The sequence below is a fragment of the Bombus vosnesenskii genome, unplaced genomic scaffold (genome assembly GCF_011952255.1).
Source record: "Bombus vosnesenskii isolate JDL3184/JDL3185 unplaced genomic scaffold, Bvos_JDL3184-5_v1.1 scf7180000013527, whole genome shotgun sequence".
Taxonomy (NCBI): Eukaryota; Metazoa; Arthropoda; class Insecta; order Hymenoptera; family Apidae; genus Bombus; species Bombus vosnesenskii.
In genome coordinates, this window is record NW_022883098.1 from 101,188 (window position 1) to 112,223 (window position 11,036).

At 24.5% G+C, this 11,036-nt stretch overlaps 2 protein-coding genes across 13 annotated transcripts; both read right to left on the minus strand.

Moving 5' to 3' along the window:
- Position 1: 1 nt before the first annotated feature.
- Positions 2-6,940, minus strand: LOC117238527 (palmitoyltransferase ZDHHC15B-like). 10 transcript variants are annotated; one of them, XM_033503507.1, is made up of 11 exons: positions 6,286-6,935; positions 6,115-6,141; positions 5,931-6,025; positions 5,716-5,836; positions 5,425-5,648; positions 5,088-5,217; positions 4,876-5,002; positions 3,565-3,651; positions 2,340-2,470; positions 825-884; positions 2-169 (listed from the first exon to the last, which is right to left on the minus strand). In XM_033503507.1, the coding sequence occupies exons 1-10, from the start codon at positions 6,431-6,433 to the stop codon at positions 865-867; spliced, it is 1,110 nt and encodes a 369-aa protein (XP_033359398.1). In that variant the 5' UTR covers positions 6,434-6,935; the 3' UTR covers positions 2-169; positions 825-864. The 10 variants fall into 10 exon arrangements, with proteins under 10 accessions (XP_033359398.1, XP_033359400.1, XP_033359402.1 ...); XM_033503509.1 differs by lacking the exon at positions 2,340-2,470 and having other exon boundaries at positions 6,286-6,936; XM_033503511.1 differs by lacking the exon at positions 3,565-3,651.
- A 509-nt stretch (positions 6,941-7,449) lies between these two features.
- On the minus strand, positions 7,450-9,949 carry LOC117238525 (sphingolipid delta(4)-desaturase DES1). 3 transcript variants are annotated; one of them, XM_033503501.1, is made up of 7 exons: positions 9,931-9,949; positions 9,579-9,660; positions 9,135-9,311; positions 8,591-8,730; positions 8,272-8,485; positions 7,996-8,207; positions 7,450-7,897 (listed from the first exon to the last, which is right to left on the minus strand). In XM_033503501.1, the coding sequence occupies exons 2-7, from the start codon at positions 9,658-9,660 to the stop codon at positions 7,757-7,759; spliced, it is 966 nt and encodes a 321-aa protein (XP_033359392.1). In that variant the 5' UTR covers positions 9,931-9,949; the 3' UTR covers positions 7,450-7,756. The 3 variants fall into 3 exon arrangements, with proteins under 3 accessions (XP_033359392.1, XP_033359391.1, XP_033359393.1); XM_033503500.1 differs by having other exon boundaries at positions 9,922-9,940; XM_033503502.1 differs by lacking the exons at positions 8,591-8,730; positions 9,135-9,311; positions 9,579-9,660; positions 9,931-9,949 and having other exon boundaries at positions 8,283-8,405.
- Positions 9,950-11,036: the final 1,087 nt, after the last annotated feature.

Below are 11,036 nucleotides of genomic sequence, written 5' to 3' on the forward strand. Positions count from 1 at the left end.
AGCAAGTGCAAAGGATTTATATAAAGACTTTAAAATTAGGTTGTGTTAACAAGAAATATTTGTTAATAATAAAAAGATGAATAATAAATTTTAAATGCTGCTTCAAACAACTTCAGTTGCGTCCACCAATGGTTGATTGGCATCTGTTGCACGAGTTATCATAGCAGAGCTGTAAAATATTTTAAAGAATATTCAATAAATTTACTTATCACATATACAGATTGACTAAAAATATTTGTTATGCAAATAAATTTATATTAGCAGTTATATTAAAAGAGTTTACTAAAAGTACAATATCAAATATAAAGAAAGCTGTGACACATAATTATATATAAAAATTACTGTACAAGATAATGTTTCAAATTACACTTTCAAAAAAAGCATTAAATGTTAGTGTTTGTAAACAAAAAACATGCAATAATACAAAACTCAATTTTGCCATAGATGAATTTAAAATGAAGTAAATATATATGTGTGTATATATATATATATATATATATATATATAAATTCTCTACTCAACATATTTTACAATAAATTTTATTATATAAAAAGCTAACTTTCTGTGTTATTTATGACAATTTATGTTACAAATATAGTTCACATCATAAAATACACTTATTAAGATAATTAAAAAATGTTTCCAGTAATTATTATTCACAAAAACAATAGTTGATATTTGTATAGTTACAATGAACATGTTGTTTCATATGTCAAACAATATGTTTTCAAACATATATATATTTATCAATTACAACAACAATATTTATCAATTACAACATTTTAAAAAATGAATACACTTTGGACCAAACAATTTGATATTACCCAGTGCCAAGTGCCAAAAGTGTAGCTTCTTCTAGCAATGTCATTTGATCAATGGTAGGCCTGTGGTCAAAAACTCAATCTAATTACTATATTAAATACACACACATTGATATGGAGATATATTTGCATAACTATGTAAATTTTAGTAATATGAATCAATTAAAGAGAATTTCTATAGTATTAATAAAAATAAGTGTATTATATTTTAATTACAGCAAGAAAATGTAAATGTATTTTTTAAAATAGTAAACAAACTTTATATATGTTAACGTGATGTACATCTCTTCTAAGTACACAATAAGAAAGAGTTACAATAAGTAAGCAGTATTAGTATAGCTTACAATGAAAATACATAGTACAATTACATAATGACAAAAGTGAACTTTTATGCAATATATTAATATACATATATATATATTTTTTTTCAATATTATGATATATTTATATTATATTATATATTAATATAGTATTATATGTATACACATATTATACAATAATATATAGTATTTTATATATATATATATATATAAATCCTAAAGTTATGTATTATAACATGCATGTCTATAGATATAATTCTACGTTCATGCACAGTAACCAACTTTAGTGGAACAAAAATGATAGATTGTATTAAATCAAAATTAATTATATATAAGAAGAAAGTTAATTAAATATAAAATCTTTTATGTATAAATACGTTGAATGTTTCAACTTTATCAATTTATTTATCTCCTTTTTATTACAGCATTTTTAAATCAGTAATGGACAATAAAGTTTATCTACATATTTATCTCATAAATAGTATTTTACACATATCCTACAAATTAATAAATTCGTAAATAACGAATGTAATAACATAAAATTAATATATAATTCATACCTTTATATACTTTTTTAGGCATACCTCTTTGTTTTACTTATTATGTTTACATTAATTATTATAAAAAATGTATATATTACATATTTACTACACACTTCCTTATTTTTTAAGTATGTAGTCATATTGACTACTAAATTAAATTATTATCTAACTTTCCTTTAGAAAAAATTACACAATATATAATGTACATACATAAAATATGAGCTCATATAAACTCTTTATTAGTTGATACTATAATGGTTTGATTTTGGTAAGAGAAGAAGAGTTAAACTGTAAGTTTTCATAATTTTTATAATTTTTTAAGCCAATTTATCTTTATAGTACTGTTTATTTTATTTTTATTGATAAAAATAAAAAGAATGTAATACGACAATTTTCTAGAGTTAATCCCTATATTTTATATTTAAAATATTTCAGAATAAATGTTATATCTTTCCTTCTATGAGGCAATGATAGTAACTTATTTGTGATAAAAAAAAAGATTAAATATGTAAGCTGACATTAGTATGTACTATTACTTAGATGATTGCAGAACTCTTGTGGCTAATATGAGTTTTGTACTAAAAGTATCATATACTTGGATAATGCATATAAATTAATGCGCTGCCTCAAAATAGGGATTCCGGACTACACAATACCTGATTGTGACCCATAGGGAGGTGGAGAGTCAAGTTCAGTCTCATCACCCCACTGTTGGGTAGTATGTCCCAACAGAGTATGTGTGTCTTCATTGCACAGCCGTTCAGGAAAGTTTACCCCATCGCCAAAACTGTAACCCACACCCTACCTTCTACTTCATGTAATCCCATCTATTTTTAGAGGTAGCGTATCTATTTATCTCTGATAAACATGTAAAAATTATGCAATATTTTGATTTTAGAATTTTATATAGCTTCTAATATTTTCAATATATTTCTGCTTTTCTTCGCGTTTATTTGTGATTTATTATTCATAAATAAAAACTGTATACATACAGAAAAAATAATGTTAAATATAGTTACGCCACTTCTAAGAATCAAATAAATATCAATTTGCAAGAACCAGATGCACAATATTTTTGATGATAGTAAAATAATTATACTGATAATCTCTATTAACACACAATATAATGCATCTACAAAAAATATACATTTTTGCATAAAAATAAACATAGCACCTATTTTACAATCCATCACAATAATTGTCTGTGGATTATATATAAAATAAAACCTTAATCTTATTATAAATATATAAATAAATTTTAATATACTTTATCATTGTAGTATAAATGTAATATTATTCGCTAATATTGTAAAAATTCCATTTTTCAACATAGAAAATTAATATTGTATTGACTAAAATTCATTATTGCAGAACACATTTCAACAAATAACAGAACACGCACCTCATTAATCAACAATTAATAAGAGCATTAGATACATATAGCTATAACATCAAAATTGTAATTTTATCAATTTTATGTTAATCTCAATGTTAATAATAATTCAATAAATTTTTTAAATATAACATTAGCCTTTAAAATAGAATTGAATAAAAGCATAAATAAAATAAGTACTTGCATGCATTTGTGAAGCAAATATATATATGTAACTTTGTTACTCTGGAACTCTGTATAAAATAAATAATAACTGAAAAAAAATGGTTCCGTAAAAAAGGAAGTGCATAAATTTAACAAAAAGATATGAAGAAAATGTTTCCCACTTCTTCTCCTATAAAGTATTTAAACATTTTTCAAATGTATAACAATATATATTATTTATTTTAATATTAACTGCCTTTTAATCAACAATATTAAGGAGTTCCATAGTAAGGTTTATATATAACTATCATTATATTGGCACTGTAGATTTCTATAATGCTGACCTGTTTCGGGTACTGCCCATGGAGTCATAAGTATTGGATGTGCCTTGATGTTGCGCACGTACTGGATAGGCGACACCATTTCCAAGACTAAAACACATTCAACGTATCCATCGCGTTTTAACGGCAATTACTATTGTATTTATGTACTTATGACAAACATAAATTAATATAGAATTATTGAGAAAATAAATGATATGTATTATTAAAATGTAATATGTATTATGAATAAAGATTAAAATCATTCTTGACTTTTCTTTGATATTTAATGTCGAATGCAGTACAAAATTAATTTACATAATTTGATTTTTAAGGCAGTTTATATAATCTATATTATACAAGGTGTTTTACAGAACTGTCTTGCGGGACAAGTCATAGTGTTAAAACGCCAGGAGATAGAAGAAATATTTATTAGAAAAATTAAATGATTTTGAGAGATGTATTACGTTGTGTATGTATCTTTTCCGGAAGTAGTGACATTTCAAAGATTTTAACTCATTGTAAGGAAAGACAACACAGTACTTTTCTTGTTAATATTTTCCTTATCTTCTATATGATAAATTTTACAAGATTAAAGTTAAAATATTTTTTAAACATGATTTTTCAACTCAAAAAGGTTAATATCTTTTTGTAGAGAATTAAAAAATGCATTGAATGATGTATAAAAAAATATAAGGTAATGTAAAGGTAATAAAGGTAATATTGAAATTTTTGGAACATTACTACTTTTGGAGAAGACGCATGCATCACATAACGTATCACTCAAAACCTTTCAATTTTGCCTAATGAAATTTTCTTCTATCTTCTACTGTTTTAACGCTGTGACTTGTTCCATGGGACAGTTGTGTGAAACACCCCATTATTTATATTTTTACCATTTTCTTCACTTTTATCTAGAAGATAATATTACTTTTCCATGAAACTATACTACCACTTAACAAAAAAGCATACAGTACAACAGATAGTGCTATAGGTGAAAACATCTGTATATCTAAGTACTATTTACTATCATTATATTTAATAATAGAAAGAATTAAATTTCCTGAAATATACATATGAGACAATAACATTTATAAATTTGCAGTATTATATTATATATATATTCATGTATGTATATTAGGGTACACATGCTCTTTTACATGATTCATAAGTATAAATTATAATTACTACATAAATACAACAAGTGTACTAAATTCATCACATCTGTATATTGTGCAAATGGTTCATAGTCTTATGATAAACTTATATTTATTATATTATTATGATAGGAATACCATATTGAAATGTGAATTGCTAAATACTTGTTAAACTTACCTAGTAAAAATAGGAAGGAACCATAGTTTACGATTATCACCAAAAACTTCTTGGAAGTTATTGTATTTTCCAAGACTAAAACCATCCTTATCCTTCCCTGTGCGGAACATAGGTGGTGTGAATGCCTCTACAAATAATTCATAACATTTAGTGTATATTACAAGTATTTTATAAAACATTAAATAATTTTTGTATAACATGCTTTTAATTACCTAATGTAGATCTATTATGTAAAACAAGGTAGCAATGATAAAAGAAAAGGGAAGTTAAACTAACTGCAAACATCAATGCGACAAAGAATAAGAACAATAGATGGAATCTACCCATTCCATCCAATTCCCCCTATGAAGAAAATATTTGCATTATTATAAGGTTAAAAAACAATGTACAAAGTTTTTTATATACATTTCAATTATATTTAAAGATTAAAAAAGAAACAATAAAACATTAAAACATTAAAAAAATTTAATTAAATTATATTCTTATAATTTTTATAATTTATTAAAACAGGTAATTTAGCAGAAATATCTAAAAAAATTGTATACTTACTTTCCAAAAACGTATAAGATATTGTAAAGATGTAGCAGTAATGAATATGCAATAAAGAAGGGCATATGCCAGGAACAACATGAAAAATTTATAATTGTGGAAACCTACACAATTGTTCACCCATGGACAGTGATGATCCATTTTTAAAACACATGTACTACATACACTACAATGGTGTGCTCGATCTGGCTTGATTAATTGACATTTCTCACAGAAACGTATGACTAAAATATATATTTTACATACAATACATTTCTTTAATATACAAATATGAAAAAGTAAACATTATACCTCCTTTTATAGTGCGATTTGTAACTGGAAGACCTTGTGCAAATCTCTCTAAGATTTGCCTCTGTGCTTCTTCCGTTCCAGCTTGATGAAATTTTTCCATTTCCGCATCTGGTATTTTAAACTAAAACATCATTTGGCACAAAACATCATTTTATTAATATTTTATATACATATGTTACTTTTATATTGTAATTGTTATATAGATCAAATTTTACCTTGTATGGTATTTCTATTAGGTCCGTAAATACAGTTTGCCAATAAGACCATAAAAATAATAGAAACAGGATGTGGTAAAAAAACAAATAAAAAGCTGTTGGAAAAGAAAAAGACAATAAAGTCAGTAAATTTTTAATAGAAGTATATTTTTATTAACAATATTCTATTAGTAATTGTACAAACCTTTTTGAACATAATTATCTACAGTATCTAAAATGGAAAAAGAGACAAAATTAGTATACATGATATCATACAAATTTTTTACGTGTATTACAGATTGAAAATAATAACGAAATTTTATTTTTGTTACAAAATGTTTGCTATTAAGAAGAAAAAATCTATGAAAACACTTACAAAAACATAACTGCACCACATAAGCATAATACGACCATAAGACAATCGTCAAAATAAAAATAACTGGTATCCATTTTGCGGCTTTTACAAACCACCAACAAGATCCGTTTTGCTTTCCCATTCTATTCACTGTATTATAGTTATACATGTGTGCACAATTATATCATTCAGGTAAACATTATTTTTACCATTATCAAACCGATGCACCATTGCAGACACTTTGCACACAAAGTGTACATACGAGGCCGACACTTCCTTTATTACAAGGAATCATATTACGATAAATAGTCAAATATTATTTTGTTTTTATTATTTATCTTCTGTCATCAACATTACGTATACCAATATGTATTAAATTATACAAAATAAGAGTTATTTTTTCGAACTGAAATGATATTTTACTTTTGTTGTCTATTCCATAACATCCTTAGATAAAACAGATATATGAGGGCATGTTTGTTTTAGGTTTTAGTTATTAAATGTATACTTTACAATTATATTTAAAGATATACAAAATATAATTTCACTGCTTTTCATCAAGCTATGGCGTTTCGAAAAAGTGGCCAGTAAATGTCGACGATTTTTTTCAACAAAATTTAATTACATGATATGATTGATACCATACTTTTATCTCTTGTCATTATTGTACATAAAGATCAGTAAAATTAAGTTTCCTAAAATTACCAGTTTTCAAGTTCAACAATCATATGTGCATAATCAATATATAAGAAATGTATTAATTGTATGAGAATATAATTTGCGATAGAAAAGTAGATATGAACTACCATTAATACTAAACAGGAATCTTAAGATATATAAGTTGGTAAATTGGAAATTGCGCACAATTTAAAAATTTCATTTTGGCGAGTAACTGTAAGGAATTTAAAAATTGATTAAAATATGATTATAATTATATTTTAAGATATAATTAATCAAACAGCTTCACACAATAATTATAAATTATCTATTTATAATTATTTAAACATAAATTTACAATATATATATATATATATTTATATTACATTTTATATAATTAAAATATTATTGTCTACAACAAAGAATTTACTTCATTATGGCTAGATTACAAAATTACGAAATTCTATTTATATAGACATTTGCCTAAAAAAATATATGTAATATTCTTAATTATTTGTCACACATTCGGTATTCTTTATTACAACTTTATTATAGTTATTTACAGACACTGGGATATAGAAAATCGTTCACAATTTAGCATCTTTTACTTACATAATTGTATGATTTCATAAATATTTCAAAAATACAAAAAAGGCAAAAAACTTTGCCTCTTTAAAATGGATTACTAATAGCATTGAATGAGTATGCTTTTTATTAATACTGAATATATGTATATAACACAATAAATTAAAGAGAATTGTTACTTTGTGCAATATTAAGCTTCAGATGCTAATAACAAGATTACTTATTAAAAAATTAAATAATTTTTAATTTTTTATGAAGTAAGTCCTTTATGTTTTCGCTTCATTCTTGCATATGGACCTATATCAGGATCCATAATGAAATCATATAAAACAGAAACCCAAGAGTTATGCTGTGGTAAGTTATCGTAAAACTCGGAAGCAATTCGTTTTACCTAGAAAAAAGTAAAATATTTTTATAACACATACTTTTCATAAAAATAGATACCCAATAATATAAATGCTCTTTTTTGTTAAAATGGATTGCACTCACTTCTGGTAGTCTCGAACCAGGAACAGCAGGAAAATCATGATGTTCATTATGGTATCCAACATTAAATGTAATCCAATTTAGTGGGCCATAATAACTATAAGTTTCAAAACCCTTTCTATACATATAATGTTCTGATATAAAATGTCCAGCAACAGGGTGTAATCCCATTGCCATTACTGATCCAGAAAGTAAATAGAGTAAGGCTTTTCCACCTATAATATAATATTTGTGTAATAACATACTAATGTGATATTATTATTATTACCAAACTCTTACCAAAAAAATACCATATCAAACTATCAAAAGTAAGTTGTATTACTAAATTTATATATTCCATTAATGTAGGTGCCATTGGATAAACAACAAGAGGTCTAAATGCATAAAAAAATGGCTGTAGATACAACCAACAGAATTTTCCAAATGTTGTGCAAAATAATTTTGCTTCTAGTAGTGTTGGTAAATCTGTATCTAATTTTTCATCACCTTGATACTGCAATTTATTTATTAATATGTATTATATATATCTATAATATTTATAATACTATTTTATTCCGTTTATATTTATATTTATAAAATATATTTTATTTTTACTTACACGGTGGTGTATAAGATGATATTTTTTAAAGCTAACTGATACTGGTATACCTATAGGTAAATTAGCAAAATATCCAAATAATCTATTAGCTCTGGGTCTAGCATGTCCAAAAGCAAGATTATGTGCTATTTCATGTATTGCTATAAATAAAATGACGAAATACTTAAATTATTTATTAATAATTAAATTTTGTATTTAATTAAATAATAATTAAATTTAATATTTAATATTGAATAAAAAAGTCATATAGATATATGTTTGAGCAAAAATAATGAAATTAGATGATTTAGTTATATCATAACAATATAATAGATCTATCAGATAAGAATTAATGAGTCAATTCTCTTAAAAAATAATTCTCTTCAATTACAGTCATAAAAGCTTTAATGTGTGCCTTTATATATAGGAAATTTCTTTTTTTTTTACTATAATATGTATATAATTAGATAATCTTTTTGTTTCATATAAATTTGGCAATAATCACAATATTTCAAGAGATATTAAATATTTTACACAAACTAATTAAAAAACATTTTCTACTTACCTAACATAAGAGAATGATTAATTACACCTCCAAAACAATATGCTAGAAGGAACAACATTGGATAACTTAAATTTTTTACAAAATATATGGAGATAAACTGAGTTAAGACCATCCCTGTTACCACCCATTTAAACTTTGGGTCATATCCAAATAATTTTTTTATTTGTGGATATTTTTCTGAAAAGCAAGAAAAACATTTCAAAATATCTCATAAATAAAAATATACAGCATGTATTGTAAAAAATTATCAATGTATAAAATTTAATTCACTGAGCATGAAAATATAACTACGTATTAATTGTATTTTGGAACGTTAATATCATTCGGTATTTGTTAATTTTATTTATTATATTTCGTTAAACATTAACAAATCAAACTTTTATTTCAAATGTAAATTAAAAAGCTGATAAAGTTTTAACCGTTTATAATACATTGCATTCATACCTAAGATTATTTTTCGTCGTGATGCATGAGGTTCTTCTGTGTAAACCCACTCAAAATCAGTTCTCGAAACGTGTTGACCCATCTTTACATTTAAAAAATTTTCAACTATTTTTATTAACTAAATATTTAGTAATTTGCAATCAAACAACATACGACAAACGTTAAATGTATGCTTTAAGATAAATACAAAACATACGGATATTTCATACCCGGCATTATCTACAATCGACTGAGTTAATCACTTAAGTACTGATTACAGCGCAATCTATCAATGTAAGAAAACCAAACATGCAAGTGAAATAAAAATTTATATTCAATGGAGTATACAAATTTTTACAGTTACCACAATAACCTGCAAGAACGAGGCATCATATAATAAGATTAGAGAATACATTTTTCAACGCTCAACAAAACATATACTTTAATATAAATGATTGTTCATTGCACTATATAGTCTCTAATTTTGATTAAAAACCAATTTTCTTATTGTATTTTAAATTACTTTGCTCTTTTTATTACATTGTAAAGATAATTTTATATTGGTATTTCTTTTCTAAATTACATAACAGTTATACCATATGATTATCTTTAAATGAGATAGGTATAATTATATATTTCTATCATATCTATTGTTATATCTGTACAATTCTATCTATCTGTGAATCTATTCTTATAATAAATTATAGTTATTTGTTAAATAACATATGTTTTATATTAATATTGTCTGAAATAATTAATCATTTTTATATAAAACTGTTAAAATTCGTATATGAAATGCTAAAAATAATGTAATGTATATGAAATTAAATTTTTTATACTATTAGATTATTAATATATAACATATAGTGGTAGTACAGAATTCCTTTTATAAATATAGAAAGTATTTACTAAAAATATTAAATATAATGTTTAAAATTAAGAATATCGTTATTGAATTTATATTATCGTGTATGCCCTCTACTGAACACTGCGTGAACTAACTCGCGCCAAATTCAAATTGTAAGGTACCGCAGCCGGAGCAACGGACAGAGAGAATTTATCTAAGTAAATATTGATTAACTGTCAAATTATTTATCAGTGGTAATTATAATCACTCTCCAATTTGTACATTTGTCTAGTTAGTTATCATAGAAGTTATCATGGAAAAGAACATTGCAAGGACATAAATCCTCGCTCTATTATGTGATAAATTCCAATGGGAACAATTGTTATTGATATTAGCCAATAAGAATTTTTCTTATTGGATCATAAACAAATTACGTTTGTTAGGTAAAATTCCAAGACATAAATAGATTGAACAATGATAGAAAAGACAGTGAAAACAGTAAAAACGTGAAAATCATAACAGATTAAAAATTTCTCAATCTGTAATTAGTTGATCAAAATATAGTTATCTATTTGAAGCTTAACTCATTTAAGTTTGTGTTTCCTTCTGTGTTTTTTCTAAACCACTCGTTA